We start from the raw sequence: 20,500 nt of genomic DNA, 5'->3' as shown, positions 1-20,500 counted from the left end.
ATTTATGGCCTTCAATATAGACACCTTACATGGATGTATGTATGTCTTCAAATTAAAAACTTGTGGAACCAAAGCTTTGGTATCTCTTTTTAGAAAAAAAAGATGCTTTGGTATCTCTATAATACCAACTATTTTTGTAGAAGTGCATTAGAAGCAAGGGAAATGGATGAGATGGTACTATAGTGTGAATCTAGCTCAAGCAAAATAGATTTGGAAAAGCACTTTCTAACCTAGGGAAATATCACTTATCGTATGATGTAAGCGTTAAAAAAAGAATTGTCCTTGGATCTTATGATCTCAAAAAATTTAGAGCCAACATATTCATGCTTTGAGGAAACTCACTTTGTCAGCATAAAAAATTGTGAATGCGCACATCACTAATATTTGTTTGTGCATTTACCATGATCCTTGAAGGGTAGATTAAATAAGAAAAGTAAATTTATGTAAAAATAGATCATTAAAGTTCAATTCATCCTTTTATCTCTCTCTCTCTCTCTCTCTATATATATATATATGCACACAAGCACGTGTAAATATCACGACATTAACCTAATTGTGGACACACACATCGTTTATGATTTGGTGTTTGCATACATGTGGGCACACAAATATTCAATTCTTTTCTTCCTTCCTTACAATGGCAATGGAAAAATGCAAATCAAAGAAACAAGAAACTTCTATGTGACTAAAATGGTCACAAATATGGCAAATAACAAAATAAAAAGTATCTATCTAGTCATGATACTTGGATTCCAAGGTAGTTAAAAAGATCTCTTTATCTTGTCATGAGACTTAGATCCAAAGGTAAATCAAACCTAGACCTCTCTCACTATTTATCATGACACTTGGATTAAAAGCTATTTGCTCTCTCTCTCTCTCTCTAAACTCTTTTTGTACCATGCTAAAACTCTTTTATTTATGTTATTTTTATTTTTATTTTCGATTATTAGGTACACATCCCATCATTGTTATCAATTGTGTCATGGGCAGTCTTGGAAGATGTTAATATCTCTCTCACACTCTCTCCCTCTCACACACACACACACACACACACACGAGGACATCTTATTAGCTCATCCTCTCTATCCCTCCCCTCCCCTCTTGTTTTCTATTCATAGAAATGAAAATAAATCATGTCTATACATAGATTGCATAGATCTAAGGGATAGATAGATAGATAGATAGATAGATATGAGTCACTTTATAGGAGAAGTAGCTGCCGCGACACAACTAACTGGCCTTGATTCAATCAAGCTAATAGCTCTCATTGTAAACTCGGCCAACAATGCAAGGATGCATAAGAAGAATTGCAAACAGTTTGCGCAACACCTTAGCCTTATAGGAAACCTTCTACAACAACTCAAACTCTCTGAGCTTCTCGAGTGGCCCGAGACACGAGAACCTATAGAACATCTTGAAGAAGCACTAAAGAAGGCTTTCCTTCTTGTTAATAGTTGTAAGGATAGAAGTTACTTGTACTTGCTCGCCTTAGGTTGGAACATTGTCTCTCAATTCAAAGAATGCCAAGCTGAAATTGATAGATTGCTTGGTTTGATTCCTCTCATCACTCTTGTGGATAATTCTAGAGTGAGTGTTACTTTGTAATTTAATCTTTGATACCATTGCTTATTTCATGTGTATATGTTTCAACCATGGTACTCAAGACACGATAAGTTTTAATATCACAAGGATTCTATACATTTTCCCATTGGGATACCAAATTCAAAAGAAATTTTAAGTAACATTAGATTCATGTGAAGCTGTAGAGTTGTAGAAATTTTAATAATAGAGCCGAAACTAACTCTAGTTTGCTTAGCCATAACATCATGACATTCTATGGTGAGGGAAACATATAATAAAGTGGATTTGTCTTAGTAATGTACTTTAATATTCTCATAATGGTGAAGATTGTAGGGAGGGAGACAAATGAGAATATAGGCTAGTTCTAGCTTGGAAAAACTTCTCTTTGGGAGCTTAAGTTTCTTGTTGAACTTGAAGAAGGGTTGTTGAATATTCAAGGTTGTCCTATAAAACAAGATGGGCCAACCCTCCCCTCCAAAAATGCATAATCTTGGATGTTGTTGAAAACATGATGGAAAATGGCCACATGGAAAAATGTCTAAAACATGTGACTGAATGACATGTCCAAATATGGAAATAAGCACACCCAATGTGCCAGTAGATAAACAAAAGGCATATTTGTATCCATTTGTTGGAGAATGCACATGTGGCAATGTTGAGTTTGTTTAGAAAATATTTTAATTTTTTCATAGAATAGCTTATCAATGATTTCCTCTGTTTTTTATAATAGGATCGCCTTATGGAAGCAATTGGAACTGATACAAGATTGTATACATTGGATGAAGAAGAGTTGAAAATTCATGAAACAATTCTAAAAACAGAGGTTACATCGAAAGAGGCCCATATCTTGGAAATGTCATTGGCCCAAAGCTATCCGGGCTTGAGTCTAAATGAAGTAATCAAAGAAGAGAATGATAAGTTGAGATTAGAGTTACAAGAGGGATTGGGAATGGACCATGTTGGTGTTATTTACCATCTCTTAAACACAATTGAAAGTGTTTTTCCCCCAAACAATGGCCTTGAATTATCAGCAACACCTAACAAGTATCTAAATGAAACTTTAGATACAAAAAATGGAGATAACTTCGATCTAATTGAGAGTTTTTGCATTTTTGACCATCTTGGTATATCGGGACATTACAATGACCAAACAATGTCATTTGACCATGTTTATGAGGAAAAATTATCAACTTCCTCTCCTTCTAGGTACGCATGCGATAAAGATTTTTTGCAATGTCTTAAACATTTTTGTACTAAAGCATTACAATCCTAGCTAGGTGTGGTCATAATGTTCTAGACACAATGTTAACATATGAGGGAAATATATATCGCGTTGAGTTCAATTTCTTACTAACGCTTTGCCATGAATTAAAATTTTTGGTATGTCTTCACATTGTTTTCATAAGCTTTTTGGGTATTTTTTCTACAAAAACAGCAGGCAAGAATTTGAAGAAGGGTTGTCCCCTTCAAAAGGAGACATGTTAAGGATGATGATGACAATGAAATCTAATAATGAAAAGGAACAAGCCATGAGCGGTAGTAGTCGCAATACATGGCATAATGCTATACTGGATTGTTGCATGGATCCTTATCTATGTGAGTAATGAAAAGTACACATTTAATATTAATATATATATATATATATATAGAGAGAGAGAGAGAGAGAGAGAGAGAGAGAGAGAGAGAGAGAGATTAAAGATGCACACAATGGCATTTAGTGAAATCAACGATATCCATAAAGTAATAGAGGGGTGAGATAATTGGGTTTCAAACCCAAGAGGTAGTGTTACTAGTGTAAACGACTTACAACTAGGGTAAGCTAATTACAATTAAAAACAATAAAAAGAGAGAGAGCGAGAGATTGAAGATTAGGAACAAAAGATGAAAAAATAAAACTTAAACCGTATGATGTTTTGATTTTTTTAGGTATCTCGACCTGTATGTACCCATGTGGGACATTCTCAGACATAGTGGCATTTGCTTCAGATGGGACAATTTGTAAGTGTGATACACATCTTAACAAACCCATTCCATCTTATTCTCTTTTCTATAAGGTTATTTTAATTCTCGCCAAAAGCTATCTAGTATTTCAAATATAATGATAATTTTCTTTTTATTGAGAAATAAAGATTTAAACTCGGGTTTTTGGATTCAAATTTCAACATCATAATGACTAGACAATAACACCAATTGGATCTTGAATGAAATCTTTTAATAATAACATTAGATTAGGTTTGAAGGTTGCGTAAGGCAAACTTTTGCCATGTAGAGATTCTAATGTCTTTACTACGAGAACCGTGATACCAACAAGATGTTTTAAGACATCACAATCAAATATTTGATAATAGCATTCATTAGGTAAAATTTTGAAGGGTCCTACCAAGAATTTAGGTCAAGTTATTAGATTGAAAGACCAATGTCCTTAACGAGTGTCCAACAAATTTTGAGATGCAAAAGTTCTGAGATTTGAACATGAGTTACTATATCAATGTTGAATGTTGTAATTAATAGTTATCCTTGTGGAAATTTTCAAGAGATGAAGGTTCTACTAAGATTTGAATTCGGGTAAGTGGATTCAAAGTTCAATGTCCGTACCACTTGACCAAGACCAATGAAAACTTATATCGTCTTTAATTTATTGAGACATGGAGGTCCTATCGTGATTTAACTTAGGTAGTGTTTGATGCCCTTGCCACTAGACCAAAAGCCCAATCATATCTTTACAAAAAACTACTCATACACCATAATACCAATTAGATGTTTTCAGAATGAGATTTATTTTATTTATTATTATTTTCTAAAAAAAAACTCCTTCAATTAGTTATAAAATTATACAAATGAGACGATTATGTACAAATCCCTATAGGGATGTGATAGTTCTATCTTATGTGGATGCCCACTGACTCAAGAAAGGGAGAGGACAACCATTGTTGGATGAAGGCTATTCGTTGTCTTTCAACTCCATCGGAGCCGCCCTTGAGGCCATCATATTGGCTCTTTAGAGTGGCTACAATTTCACTCCATATCTCTTGCAGTAACCTTGTTGGATGCGCGGTTTGGTTGGAGAAGACCTGTCTACACCGTTGTTTCCATAGAATCCAAAGAGTTATTGGGCAGACCAATTCCAACACAACTTGAGATTTGTCATTAAGAGGAGTTGAATGGACATTGCCGCTGGTGGATATAATGAGATTTATATGCCATCATACCAAGTACATGTTTTAATAACATTCATTTCTAGAAAATTTGAGAGATGAAAGTCCTATTGAGATTCAAAGTCTTAATGCCTTTACCATTAGTTCATGAGGCAATCCGATCTTGTATAAATCAAACAAAAGTTACACCATAAGATGTTTAAAGATACATTCATTAGACCAAATGTAGGATTCAGAGTTTAATTTCCATACCATGAGCTATAGAAACACTATAATACCAATTAGATATTTTAGTATTAACATTCATTTTGGAGATGTTTGAGATATGAAGGTCCTATCAAGATTTGATCAACGTAATGGATTCAAAATAAATTTATCATGTGAAATTTGAAGAGATAAAGTCCTACCTAGAATTAAACTTATTTGCATACACCATAATACCAATTAGGTATTTTAGTGATAACATTCGCTTAGATATATATTGAAAGACAAGGGCCTATAGAGATTTGAATTTAGGTTACTAAACAAGGTATTAACAAGATTTGAAATCAAGTTATTGGATTCTAAGTCAATGTCCTTACCCTTAATTATCCATATGTGATAATACCATGTTTTAGAATTATACGTGGCAAGGGTCCCACATAGATTATAACTCAAGGTCCTCTAGATCATAAGATCATTCATGTTGACTATAATATTCATTATGCAAATATTTTTGAAATGAACATCCCACAAACATTCGAAATTAGGCTTTTGGGTTCAGAATCCAATGTGCTCATTTTTAGTTATCCATACACCATAATACCATGCTTTAGTGTTAACATTCATTCAAACGTACTTCAAAATTTTCCTATTAACATTTATTCATACAAATTTTGAAGATTTCAAAAGGCAAGGATCCTACCTTGTTTTTGAACCCAAGTTAATGCATCAACAATGTGGCCAGTCATTGAAAGGTGTTAAGAATTAGGTAATTAAGCAAGAGTTAATTAGTACCTAATTATGTGATTAAGTTAAGTAGAAGATTAAGTGATATGTATGTGTATGTGTGTGAGAGGAAGAGAGAGAGGAATTTAACACTTATGAACAACGAGACACGATGGGGGATGATTAACTATTTTAGAAAGCATCATCAAATACAAAAATACGTACAATGAGGTATATATAAATCTCATGTGCAAGGGTGCACATGTGTGAGGAGAATATAGGTACAAAGGTGTAAGTCCTATATTAAATGTACTTGGGAGTGGAGGATCTAGAATATCCCACTTAAGTACAAGGTCCTATTTAAGGAGTTATAGTCAACATTTCTAAATAGATTCTATTTAGGTAACTATGAAGTTAGATGGTTGATTAACTAACTAACTCTAGTTGAGCTTGATATCTCAACACGCCCCCTCAAGCTCAAGTGTGAGGCATCCGACATCTGGTTTTTCTTTCGGCGTTGTCCGGCTTTCGATGTTGGCTTCTATGCGACTTTCGGCGTGGGCATTTTCGTGGCAGCAATTTCGGTTCCTCCCCATCAAGCCTGTGATGAAGGCTTGGGTGAACTGCTTTCACCCATCGTGGGTCACGAGCCACTTCTTTAGAGCTCTCGGGCTCTTGTTCTGCCGCTACCTTCATTGCGAAGGCATAATGATGGGCAATGTACTCGTTGTAGTCAAGCCGAGCGACGAGATTCTTCTCTCGAGAAGAGCGTCAAACTTTTTCGCTCGCTGATGTGAGCGCCTTCTTTACTCCGGGTGTTCGCATGATGGGTACACCAAACTCATTGTCTAGTGAGGGAGTCGACACATCTGAATCACTGTTGTCAGGGTGGTCGACTTCATATTCGGGCATCTTACCTTTGCCTTTGTCCAAGGTCGTACTTGGCCGCGATGTACTTGGAAGGCTTGAAGGCTCATGTGGTCCACTTAGCTCTATTGAGCTTGGACGGTCCTTTGGTGAAGGGCTTGGCCGAATATCATCCTCTGAGTTGATGTTCAACTCTTCGTCGGTCGGGTCGGGTGGAGTCGACTCAGGCTTATACCATGATGCCCATTCGTCGAAGACTACGTCTCGACTCACCCGAACCGCTATGTATGCCTACGAGGATACATGTTCCTCCGACTTCGCGTCAGGCTTCTATAGGTTTTCATGTGGGATGCGTACATTCACAATGCTTCTGAACACCTTGAGGTGCGGCAAGATTGGCTTCCTTCTGACAAGGAGCTCATATGGAGTTAGCTCATGCACTCCATTAGTGGTGCATCGATTCATGAGATAGACGGTCGTGGATGCCGCTTCGGCCCAATAGAAGTTCGGCATGTGCTTCTCATGCATCATAGTGCTTGCTACCTTGAGTATGTACAGAGTCTTCCTTTCGGCGACTCCATTTTGTTGGGGTGTGTGTCGGCATGACAATTCTCTCCGAATGCCTTCACTTTGGACGTAGGAGGTGAACTCGTCGGAGAAGTACTCCTTGCCTCCATCCGATAGTAGGTATCCAATGTGCCAATTGGTTTCATTTTTGACTTGGCCCTTGAGCTTTTGGAAGTGGGAGAGCACTTCGCTCTTCTTCTTCATCGGAAAGATCCATGTGTAATGGGAGTAGTCGTCGATGAAGGTGACATAGTATCGGCATCCGCCGATTGTTGGCATTTGAGCCAGTCCCCATACATCTGAATGTATGACGTCGAGGAGGCCTTTGCTTGTGGAGCCCTCCTTCGGGAATGGGAGTTGATGTTGTTTGTCGAGTTGACACACTTCGCATACTCGGTCGACTCGTTTTGACTCGAATGTCGGAAGTCCGATGACGACTCCCATTGTTTGCATAGCTCAAAGCCGTTGGAGGTTTATGTGGCCGATTCTCTTGTGCCACAACTCGATGCTTGTCTCGGTTTTGAGACCTTGGCAGACATGGCTGACTTCACCTCGTTCGAATCGAGAATGAACATGAAACCGTCTCTCCGTCCCTTGGCTATGAGTCGACCATCTTCCTCGATGAAACAACCTTTGTTGTTGAAGCGGACTTGCATGCCTTGCTCCATGATTTGGCCGACTGAGACCAAATTCTTTGTGATTGTGGGCATGTGCAATACATCCTTGATGCAAGTTTGCTCGCCTTCTTTCCTAAATGGGACATTGCTGATGTGTCGAATGGGATGTGTGGTGTCGTCTCCCGTCTCTATGAAGCCGGGTCAATCCGACGTTTTTAAGTTGTGAAACCATTCTTGGTGTGATGTCATATGATGTGAGGTGTCAGAGTCGACGAACCACACGTCTTCCGAGTTGGGGGTGCTTGTGGAGTTGGAGGTCGTCATAGAGTTCGCTCTATGTCTCATTACGAATTGACCACCGTAGTCATCGTATTCAGAGTTGTTGGCGTAGTTTGTGAGTTGTCAACTAGTCAAAGCTAACTCACTTCTCTTTTTCCGACACTCCTCTTCGCGGTGGCTGATTTTGCCACAATAATTACAAGCATTGGGTCACGTTTTCCGGCCTTGTTCGGCATGGAAGCTCCCCCTTCTTACGAAGGTTCCTCAATGGCTTTCGTCTTGTTGTCAAAGGTTTGAATTCCCTTCGTGTGATGGGTCAAATTGACCTCTTCTACCTGCTCGACCTCATCCTCAGCAACCATCCGAATTCGAGAAAAAAATTTGTCCTTTTGACGTCTTGCTTTTGGTTCGGACATGGTTCTCTTCAACCAATAGCATTGATTGAAGGTCGAAGAATGAAGGAGGGTTTTCCCTTGTTAAGATTCCTGCATTTAACGAGTCGAATTGTTGTGTGAGGTTGCCCAAGCATACTTGAACCATGTCGTCTTCGTCGACGTTTATGTTGATGGAGCCAAGTGAGTCGCAAATGCTCTTGATCTTGGCAGTGTAGTCCGACACAGACATATCTTCTTGCCGAATGTTGTTCAACTCTTGTCGGAGTTGAAGCTTTATGGGTGGTTGGGTTCGCGGTGAACATTTTCTTTAAGCTCGCCCACACTTCTTTAGGCATCTTGGCGTCTCGAATGTGGCTAAGCATGTGGTCGTGGACATACATTGCCAAGCAATACATGACTCGACTCGCCGCTTGCTCCCATGTTGAGTAGTTGGCGTTCTTTGGGTCAGGTCGATTTTCTTGTGCGCCGTTGATGTAGCTCCAATACCCTTGACCGACAAGGTATTGGTTCATCTTGTACTCCCAAGATGAATAATTGCTCCGGTCTAGCTTTTCACTAGGGAGCGAGCTACCCAATTATGTGTTCATGTTGATTAGTATCTTCTCTTCTTTTGCTTTTCTTCCTTTGATCACACACACATGCTACGTAGTGACACTACGGTAGCCGATAGCCGGATTATGTCATCGGCGTCTCGAACACACAATCACGGAGTCGGGTGGGCTTAGTGGATTTTCTAAACCACACGCTTTGATACCATGTTAAGAATTAGGTAATTAAGCAAGAGTTAATTAGTACCTAATTATATGATTAAGTTAAGCAGAAGATTAAGTGATATGTATGTGTATGTGTGTGAGAGGAAGAGAGAGAGGAATTTAACACTTATGAACAATGAGACAAGATGGGGGATGATTAGCTACATTAGAAAGCATCATCAAATACAAAAATACGTACAATGAGGTATATATAGATCTCATGTGCAAGGGTGCACATGTGTGAGGAGAATATAGGTACAAAGGTGTAAGTCCTATATTAAATGTACTTGGGAGTGGAGGATCTAGAATATCCCACTTAAGTACAAGGTCCTATTTAAGTAGTTATAGTCAACACTTCTAACTAGATTCTATCTAGGTAACACCTAATCTTAGGCAATGTGGCTTTTGCTATGCACTCACGAGACTAGTAAGCATGCCCTCTAGTCTTGTCCCTTGGCTCAGCAAGTATGGAATAAAGTTCTTCCTTTATTCCTAAAATCAATGTTGGTTGCTTGTTCTCATGGGAAGAAACGGTGTGGGGAGTTTTACATTCCAGCTTGATGTTGTATGAGGCAGACGATATTCAAGAGGCCATGACGGTACACAATAGAAGCTTGATATCAGTTATTCCATTTCAACAACTTCGAAAGCAGGTGTGATCTGTCCAGGTTTGGAAAATTGTGACTGCGGTAACATTATGTGTATTATGGAAATGTAGATGTAGTCGACTTTATGATGCAACAAATCTTGGTACTTTAGATGTACTGCTTGAGATATGGGAAACATTGCTGATAGTAGTCCATGGGCAGTATGATAATATATATGGTTCTCCAGAAAATGTTCATAAGAGAAGGACGAATCTTCTTCACTTATGGAGGAAGTTGGCCCTCTTTGTAGTGCCAAATCAAGGGCCTCAATGGAACTATCAACTTCCATGGACCCTTTCTTGAACATCACTACATCATGGTAATGTACCGTATCAAGGTTCAACACCCCTTTATAAGTTGTTTTTGTATGTACTAGTTTTGGTGTACATACAATGTCTTTTATTTTACATTGTAAGGCTCTGGACAGATAACTTCAACTTGTAGTCTTCTGAAGTTTTGTAATACTATTGAAGAAAATTTTCAAGGAAAAAAGTAAAAAGAAAAAAAAAAGTGAGTTTTGAAAGATAAGGGTCCCATTGAAGCTTAAGCTCGGGTTACTAGATTTAAAGTCCAATGCCCTTACCACTAGACCAATTGTTTCAATGCAAAACATTAAAAAATGAAGGTCCTATTGGGATTCCACATCACGTCACCTCTATTCAAAGTCCAATGTCCTTACCATTAGTCATCAATACATTAGGCAAATTTTGAAAGAAAAGGGTCCCTCCAAGGTTTTAGCTCCAATTACTAGTTTCAAAATCCTATCTCCTAACAATTATATACTTATCCATACACCATAATACCATGTTTTAGTATTAAAAATTAACACTCATGTAGACAAACAACAAAGGTCTTACCAAGATTTGAGCTCAAGTGATTGAATTTACAACCTAATGTCCATACCATTAGACCATTTTCATTAAGCTCTTTGTTGTATTTATTTCTCCCCTCCTTGGAGCAATTCCACATTTCTTATAACTTCCTGTGTTTCGACATATCCATATTGACCTAAGATAAGACATTTTGTTACTTGATTGTTCAGAAGGTGCGTAAATCTCTCTCTTCTTCCAGAAATTTGTCGTCTTTGTGTCGCATCAATAAACCCTTGGGATTTTCTTTAAAAATATATAGATACATATCTCATTCTTTCATCGTTGTTGAACAAAAATTCCATGTATATTGAATACTCCCATGTAGTCCTAATATATCTTTCAACAACTATTCTAGATATGGTTATCGTTGTACCAATTAGTTGTTTAGCAATTTTACTTATTGCCACAATAAAGGAATTATTTCCCTATAAAATCGGTTAATGAGGATAGGTTTACATGTCATGCAATCTCAACCCCCCCTTTGGAACTGTACGAGGATCGCTAGAAGCATATGGCTCTAGTAGTTTGTACATGGTGGAGGCAAAAAATAAGGAAAAGAAACTAATGTGCAAAGTATTGAGAGACGAAAGGTCCAAATGTCACCATAATACCATGTTTAAGCATTAGTACTTATCAATGAGAGTTTCAAAATACAAGGGTTCTACTAGATTTGAACTTGGGTTATTAGATTCAAAGTCTAATGTCTCTACCACTAGAACATATGCATTGAAGTTGTGTTAATATTTTTTAGACAATACTTGAAAGATCAAGGGTTCTACCAAGGTTTAAACTCACATTACTGGATTCAAAGACCAATGTCCTTATTATCAGACCATAAGACCAATTGTCTTCATAATAAAGTTAATTTGCCAAATGAAGGTCCTACCGAGATTTGAAATTGAGTAGGTTATTGGTTTTTGAGTCTAATGTCCTTACCATTACTTATCCATACACCATAATACCATGGTTCAATATTGACACTCATCTAGGTGAGTTTTGAGAAACAAGGTCTCACCAATATTTGGACTCAAGTTATTGGATTCAAAGTCCGAAGTCCTTATGTTGAGTGGACAAACTCAACCGGCAAGCAGAGTTATGTACTGCTTTGCCTCCAGTGTCAGAGATCAACTGTTGAGCCATATCCGGGACGCCAAGACGCCGAAGGAAGCTTGGAGAAACATGAAAAAGCTTTTCGCCGCAAGCACCACGACCCAGAAGTTGGTTGGATCAAAGACATCTGTGACTCACTTGCCTCTATCAACGTAACTGTCGAGGAAGATGAGATGGTGTAGGTTTGTCTCGGTGGCCTGGCGTCTAAGTTTGGAGCATTCTGGACGGCGGTATGTACAAGGGAGAATACGCCCTCATTTTTCGACTTACATTCGATGCTCCTAGTAAGGAGAACCACGCAGGTGCTTCAACGACCATGCACACCAACAAAAAGATGGTTGTACATGGCGGCGGATCGGCACGCGGTGGAAGCGGTTGACAAGAGTTGAACCGAAGGCACAAGGATGGTGCCAACAACAGTTCCGGACCCTCCGGAAACAGGGGGAGTCAAAGTGGCGCCAGAAACCAGCAAGAGAAGACCGCAACGGAATGTTGGTATTGTGGCCGGAAGGGCCACAGAGAGAGCGAGTGCTGGAAAAAGAGTGCTGATTTAGACAAATTCGGATTCGGCCTTGCCAGCAAAGCTCACACTATGTGGAAGGACCGGAAGGATCCGGTTCCGGAGATGGATTGGGCCCAACCTTTGTGATGAAACACAAGGCTAATTCGATGAAGGCAAGCACCCTGAAATCAAATGAGGTATGGTACGTTGATTCCGGAGCCTCAAATCACATGACAAGCCACAAGGAGTGGTTTGCTTATCTAGAAAAACCGGAACAACCGGGGGTGAGCGAAACCGGAGACCACACCCCGCATACCATCGAGCACATCGGTTTCATGACGATTCGTGCTTTGTACTTGGGTGGATTTCCACCATCTCCCGGTTTCAACTTGTATACCCATTTATTCCAAAGTGCCTTCTTTCCTCTCGGTAGTTCGGTCAATTCATATGTGTGGTTCTCATGCAAGGAATCCATCTCCTCTTGCATGGCACTAAATCACTTTCGGTTGTGGGGATCTTCCTTAGTTTCTTCAAAGCTTTCCGGCGTCCAAGGGTACTGAGGGTTTTTATCACGTACGCTGCCGTCATCAGTGCCTTAGCCCAGAACGTCTTCGGTAACTTCGGACCCTTTCCATTACGGTCCGGTTCATTCTCTCGGCCAACCCATTAAGCTTTGGAGTCTTCGACATTGTATATTCGAGCTGGATTCTTTGATTTCGGCAGTATTCCTCAAACGGTCCATGATACTCTTCGCCATTATCCACTCGGATTGCCTTTAGTTTTCGGCTGGTTTCTCTCTCGGCCCTTGCTTGGAACTCTTTGAAGATGGATAACATTTGATCCTTCGTCTTCAGCACGGAAGCCCACAACTTCTGGCTACAATCATCAATGAAGCTCACGAAATACTACGAACCACCATGCGACTTCGTGTCCACATAGCATACATCCATATGCACGAGTTCCAACACCATTTTCTTCCTCATCGGGGGCCTTGTTCGGAAGGATGTTTGGTTCTGCTTACCGGTCAAGCAATCCGTGCTCAGTCCTTCTCTTCCCATCAGGAGGGACATGTTTCCTAACACTTTCTCCACCCAAGTCCGAGTCGATTGCTGTTGATTATCTGGTGGAATCCAAAACAGAGAGAAACGTCGCGGAATCCGAATAGCCGGATAATCCGACTTCTCTCCGGATGAGTCGATCAAATTCAGGCTAGTTAAGTTAGAATGGTCAACCGGATGACGAGCCTGTGAGTAGTGAAGACTCGGCCGTGCTCTCCCTGCACAAGGAACCGAGGAGACGGTTGACGCGCAAAGAAAAGGGGAAGAAGAAGATGCTGGAGTACGACACAGTCGAACCAAGTCGGATCAGAACGAATGTGACTACGACAGAACCGAAAATGAATCTCCGAAGAAGGGGTCGAAATTGGCCGAAAAGGCCATGAAATCGGCGAATAAGGAATTGCGCCGATCTACCCGCCAGAAAACCCCCGTAAAGAGGTACGGGTACAATGAGTATATGGCGCATCATTATGTGTACATGGCATGGCGCAGGTGGCTAAGGATCCGAATTAGTAGAAGGCCATGGAGGAAGAGATGCACGCGCTCTCGGAGAATGAGATGTGGGGCTTGGTGGACGTACCGAAAGGAGTGATCAGTTGCCGGTGGGTATACAAAGTCAAATACAACACCGATGGCTTTGTCAACTGGTACAAGGCCCAATTAGTGGCAAAGGGCTACGCGCAACAGCACGACATCAACTATGATGAGACATTCGAGCCGGTCGCAAAGATGATGATCGTCGGTGTCTTGCTTGCTGTGGTGGCAATGAAAGGGTGGCATCTACATTAAATGGATGTAAAGAACGTGTTCCTACAAGTTGATCTTCAGGAGCAGGTGTATATGGTTCACCCCCCGGATTTCAGTCCGGAATGAACATGTCGGCCGTTTGCCGACTGAAGAAGTCCCTTTACGGACTCAAGCAAGACCCGCGCGCCTGAAAGGCTAAGATCACGCAGAGACTGCGTCGGATGGGGTTTGCTCCATCGAAATTGGACTGTCACTCTTCATCCGGCAAGGTCGGAACGAGTCGGTGAACATATTGCTCTATTGTCATCGCCGACGCCAACCTGGACAAAATTAGCGGCGTCAAATCCCAGCTCGCGGCATCATTCGAAATGATGCCGCGGGATCTTCATTACTTCCTCGGGATCGAAGTGGTCCGTAACCCTGAAGGCATATTGATCAGCCAACGACATTCGGGATGCTCTTCAAATTCGGTATGACGGAATGAAAATCTGTCTTGACTCCTTTGGACTGGAATGTGAAGCTTCTCCCCGACTTTGGACCGGCATGCGACCCATCAAGGTTATGATAGATAGTTGAAAGCCTCATATATCTGACCATCACCCGACCGGATCTCAGCTATCCGGTCGGATTGATTAGTCAACTCACAGTAGATCCAACCATGGAGCACCTTCAATGCATGCATTGAATTCGGGCCGAAAATGCCGGCGACCGCAGGTCTACATCCAGATATGCGTTTTCACTTGGAAGCACCATTGTCCAACACCGAGGCCAAGTACCGAGGAGCGACTATTGCAACGTGCGAAGCCATATGGCTAAAAAGGCTACTCAAGAATCTGCGTGTGGAGGTATCCGATCCAACGATGATCTATTGCGATAAGCTCAACAACATCCAGTTGGTTATGAACCCCGTCTTGTTCGTGAGTGAGTTCTCTCCGGTGAAGTGGCACTCCTACATGTTCCTACAAATCGGTAGATTGCCGATATCTTCACCAAACCCCTAGGCTTAGACAAGTTGTAGCAATTCTCCGGAGCAGTAGGTGTGCAGTACCTCGATATGCCAAACTTGAGGGGGAGAAATGACAGAGATGGCCGAACTGAAAAGCCAAATATTGATTTCGATTTTGGCTCGACTGAAGAAGTCGGAGTGCACAGGTTGACTGAAGAAGCCGAGACCGGACGTAGGGGGACCCATCTGAACGGAAAGCCCAAGCCGGAGCCAACTGAAAAAGGGGGAGGCAAAGCCGGAAGACCGAGGCACGGACGTGGTCTAATGTCGTGAAGGGTTTGAAGATTGGGGACGAGTTAGAGACAACCAACTTGGACAAGAACTGGAACGAATTGGAGACAACCGATTTGGTTGAGATGTTTGATTTGGAAGAGCCAAATTATTTGATGGCCGAGGGCCGAGGGAGCAGACAAGCTGACCGAGAAGGTTGAGATGCGCGGAACCGAATGAGTTGCGGGAAACCGAACTGGACTGGATGAGGTGCGTGAGCCAGGCGGGAGGACACCATGGGGAGCTGGAGGAGAGGATAGGCTACCACATACTGACACCACAATCCGACCTCAAGTTGAGCTTGAGGGGGAGTATTGAGCGGACAAGCTCAACCGGATCCGGATCCGGATCGGCTGAATAAGCCAGAGCCGGATTGAAGAACCATATTAGTGACCGGAAGCAAGAGCCGGATCAGAGAGCCGATGTCGTGAAGATTTTCGGCAATGGTATGAAAATTGTGTGCAACAAACGAAATTGAGAAGGTGTAATGTACACGTGTGAAAGGGGTGAAGGCCACATGCATATGCTAGCATGTTGTAAATAGGATTGAAATGAGAATCGTAAAAGAAAATCTAGGTGTAAAGTTAAACATGTGCACGTGTGATGTGCGCTCAATTGTAAATATAAAAATAAGACTAAAGCCTAATAACATCTAAGAGCATACATAGGGGTGGAAGCAAGGCTTGAACCTTGCAACTCCAAGATAGGAGACAAATTAACTTACCACTAAAGCCACTACTGAGTGCTTTAGAATTTGTATATTTTCTTTTTCATATTCAGTATTTTGTAGGAAGCAAATATATAGAAACCGTGGGCACAAAACCATGGTTTTAGCCTGTGGGTTTAGCCCATGTTTTTTGCATGGAGAGACCTATAAAAGCCTATAGTTGGGCTTGTGTAAGGGAGGCAAGTGATGTAAGTAAACAAAGAAACTTTTAATCAAAGATCGGAGTTATCCTAATGGTGATGTATCTTGTCTCGTAAAACTAAAGTCAAGGGTTCAATCTCTCTCTTCATCTATCTATCTATATTCAATACTTTCTCGCTTACGTTGCTAAATGTCGGATCCTTCCGGTCCAGGACCCCGGTGGTACCGTTTCATTTGACGAACACATAAGGATTTCCTCGACACCGTATTGTAATCCAGATCAGAATGAACTGGTAGGCCATTAGAGGCCTACGAATCTAGCCTAGCACATAGGCATATTTTTGGGAGTCAATGTCAGTCGCTTCTATGAGCATTGAATTGAGCTTTATCTGTTTTGCTCTAACTCTGTCTCTCTTGTGTAAGGTTTCCATTAAACCTGTGCCTTTATTCTGTTGCTATCCGGATGAGCCGGTTTTGTCTTAGCTTCCGCAATCGTATTCTTTTACACCTTACCACTAGACCATAAGACCAATTGTCTCAATAATAAAGTTCATTATGCAAAATTGGTCTAATCATATACCTTCAATCCTCAAAGATAAATGGTCTTCTTCCAACCAAACGTGGATCTTTCAATCCAATTAAATTTGACCGTGCCTCTTTTCCTCAGACAAGAAATAATTACTTAGCAATTTTTTAAACTTTTACGCATGGGCCCACCATGGTCCAACTTCCTCTCACTATTTGTTCAATTCATACCAATGTAATCTAGAGAAGAGAAACTGGAATTTGAACCCTCAACTTTTGCTCTTACAAATCATTATCTCATGTAGGGAAAATTTTGAGAGATGAAGGTCTTATTGAGATTTGAAATAAGTTACTGGATTCAAAGTTCAATGTCCTTAATATTAGTTATTCATGCACCATAATAACTTGTTTTAGTATTAACTAAAATCATTGAGGTGAATTTCAAAAGACAAAGTTGCTATTGAGCTTTGATTTGTTGTCACTGAATCAAAATTCCAATGTTCTTACCACTATACCATACGACCAAATACAAGTTTTTAACCAATAAGATTCATACAACTAAATGGCAATAAAATGTTTCAATAATAACATTCATTTAGAGAAAAAGGTCCTATCAATCATTTGAACTCACATTACTAGAATTTCTGTCCAATGTCCTTTTCTATGAATAAAAGTTAGTCATACACTGTATTAATAATCAAATGTTTTACGAAGAAGATTCATACATCCAATACCTATGGAACGTTTTAGTAATAACATTCATTAAGGAAAATTTTGAATGTTGAAGGTCTTATTAGAGTTCAATGTCCTTACCACTAGACCATAAAGGATGCAATAACATCAATAAATTTGCTTTTGTACTAAATTTCAAGAGACCAAAGGAAAAGGTCCTACCACAATTTGAACTAAGTCATAAAATTTGAAGTCCAATATCCTTACCACTAGCCATAAGACCAATTAATAATAATTTGGTAATGAAGATTTTCCCTAATGAGATACTATGTTTAGTGTCAAGTATCCATATGCTAGACCATGAGACAATTGGATCTTAGTATGACAAGAAATTGCTCATACACCATTATACGAATAAAATGTTTTAGTAATAAGATTCACACACCATAATGTTAGTCTAATGAACACAGATTATTGGATTCAAAGTCTAATGTCATTACCACTAGCCCATAAGACCAATGTACTTGCTACCTAGATTTGAACTTATGTTAGTGGATTTTGTGATACATCCTAAGTGGTTAATTTGATCGTCAATTAACATTTCATTCTTGAATCAACAGCTTCCGAGGACACATGTAATGACTGCATGACCTACTCATTGGTGCTAAGTTGTTTTTGCTATACTTCTTATTATAGAAGAAAGTTACGTGAGCAATATAATATCGAGGTTAGTGTCTTGTTCCTTTGGTTACACAATATTTGACGTGTCTTAAATTCACATAAGATTTCCTTTCTCTGGGGGCTTTTTAGGGTGGATGCCTTATGGACCTTTGCATGCATGTCTTTTGTTTCTATTGTGCTCTTGTTCAAGAGTGGAATGAGATTCTACATCGTGATGGAGAAGGTATACTTAATCATTTATGCCATAAACCAATATGCACAACATTTGCTTGATGAAATGTGTTCCAACCTTTGTGCAGATGTAAACATGATTCCACCCAAATTACAAAAAATGGAAAGAGATGGGTAAAAGCCAAAACGGCACTCTAATGTTTGTATTGAAAAATTGTGTTGGTTGCGAGAATGTCTTATGGGTAAAGTTATAAGACACCACATCTTTTTTGTGACATCTTTGTTTTGCAATATGTTGGTGGTCGGGGGCTCTAAACCGACATGTAGGAAGTCATCATTCCCTTCTTTCACATTTATTGTGTCTTTGTTGATTCTTAAACCTTAAACATATTTTTGTTGATGTAAAATAGCATTTTAGATCAATGTGTTTAGTCAAAGACATCTTCAGTTTGTATATTTCTACCTCAACATCTCTCTCTCATTCAGGTGAGGAAAGAATGTAAGCTACCATAGTTTGGACTAGACATATAAATACCATCCTAGGTTTAGTAACGATATTCCATGACTCAACTTTATTTTTAACTGAATGATCCATAACTCATAAGAAAAAGAAATTAAATAACCTCTTATACATGAATATAAGAGAAAATATATGAAGGAAATTTGCATTTCTTTTTTCCAAAAAGGAATATACTCCACTAGTTAAAATATACACAAACGCAATCCCTTTCTTGGGGTGGGCCTTGCCTAGACTATCCTATCCTTCATAAGAGATCTCACTTATTTATCTTACACTTTCACATGTGTCTCTCGCCATCCTTTCATATACATCACTAGCATTTAGTATCCCACATGACATCTCTTTCACGCCCCTCGTTCAACTAATGGAAAGGGGGAACAACCATCTGGGTACTACATACTGCCATCGTATATCCATTCCATTTGTTGTGGCCATCAGTTTAGTACACCACCGTTTTCTAAAATTCAGCCTCATTAATTCTGAAGCATCATCAGTACCATCAATCCGCTCATATTGAGGTCTCAGTGTACTTATTAGTGTGTGCCATATTAGATTAATCGATTAACCTAGAGGACGTTTGTTTGCTGAAAATACCCTGGTACACCTTGTTGTCCATATGCACCATATGATAATGGGTGCAAGCAGCGCCCATAGATCTCTAAGTTTTTGCTTTTGCGCACTAACTGTAGGTACCCTATTGTTAGTGATTAGCCAAACAATGTCATTCTCCCCTCTGTACTTAACTTTGCATGTTCTATCGTATTTCGCCACATCATCCTCAAGACAGTTCCAACATGTCCCCAGTTGAGGGTGAACGAACTAGAGGCATGGAAAAGCAACCGTAATGCCCTTCCCCATACAGCCGTTGCCTCGCAACATTCCCATCGACAATGGGAAATTCTTTCTATATGTCCACATGCAGTACATCTAGGGTCTACATTGGGGCCTTTACCCCACGTCCCTACCGGGAAGGTTTTATGAGCAATAAGCCATAAACACATCATTATCTTGCGGTCATAACTATCATGTCATATCACTTTCTAGAATTTATCTAGTCTCCTTTCACTAATTCCCTCTTGTATCCAAAATTTCGGTGTTGCAATCTTGTCATGTTCTTGTTCTAAAATAATTTTCCTCCCAATTTTTGTGTTGTACCTGAAAAATTGAACTTGCTTTGCCCCATCAGTTCATCCTTGAGTTCTCCATAAATACGTCGTTGGGTTCTATGATAGCAGATCCAAATGCCCTTCTATTGGCCAACACACTGTCGCCAGTGTGATCTCCCTTGGCTTAGGGTCAATAATCATATCCTTTCCATTTTCTGCTATTAGCCTAATTGATCATTCTCTTTGATAGGCTGGTTGCTCACCTTTTGCCATCCCTCCTATGGGAGTGGCGGGCTGGTCGGGCCGAGTGTCGACAATGGAAGACAACAAACAGCCGATTAGTCTGGTTGAGAGCCGATAGTTGAAGACATGGAGAGTCAATTGGGGGAGTCGAGAGTAGGAGAGTCGAAGTCCGAGGACACGACCGACTAGTCGGACCAACCGGTTGGTTGAAGACGAGGCCAACTAGATAGTTGACTGATTAACCATTATTGTTATAATAGGAATGATAGTAGCAGTGGTTACATTTGCAAAAAGCCCATACAATGTATAAGTATAAATACATTTAGGGAAAACATTAGAGAGTAGTGTGTGTAGAACAGAAA

General features: G+C 40.1%; 1 protein-coding gene across 1 annotated transcript; it reads left to right on the top strand.

Annotated features, from left to right (window-relative positions):
- Positions 1-1,131: 1,131 nt before the first annotated feature.
- Positions 1,132-18,611, top strand: LOC147867348 (protein MID1-COMPLEMENTING ACTIVITY 1-like). The gene is made up of 7 exons (XM_087339598.1): positions 1,132-1,587; positions 2,312-2,787; positions 3,020-3,177; positions 3,508-3,579; positions 18,038-18,144; positions 18,228-18,321; positions 18,398-18,611. Exons 1-7 carry the CDS (start codon positions 1,192-1,194, stop codon positions 18,445-18,447), a joined length of 1,353 nt encoding a protein of 450 aa, XP_087195724.1. The 5' UTR covers positions 1,132-1,191; the 3' UTR covers positions 18,448-18,611.
- The last annotated feature ends 1,889 nt before the right edge of the window (positions 18,612-20,500 follow it).

The sequence above is a fragment of the Azolla caroliniana genome, unplaced genomic scaffold (genome assembly GCF_043228905.1).
Source record: "Azolla caroliniana isolate FFs.n. ecotype wild unplaced genomic scaffold, voAzoCaro1.0.p SCAF_2, whole genome shotgun sequence".
NCBI lineage: Eukaryota > Viridiplantae > Streptophyta > Polypodiopsida > Salviniales > Salviniaceae > Azolla > Azolla caroliniana.
Note: the sequence above shows the minus strand (reverse complement) of the source record. Positions and strands in the feature narration are given on the sequence as shown.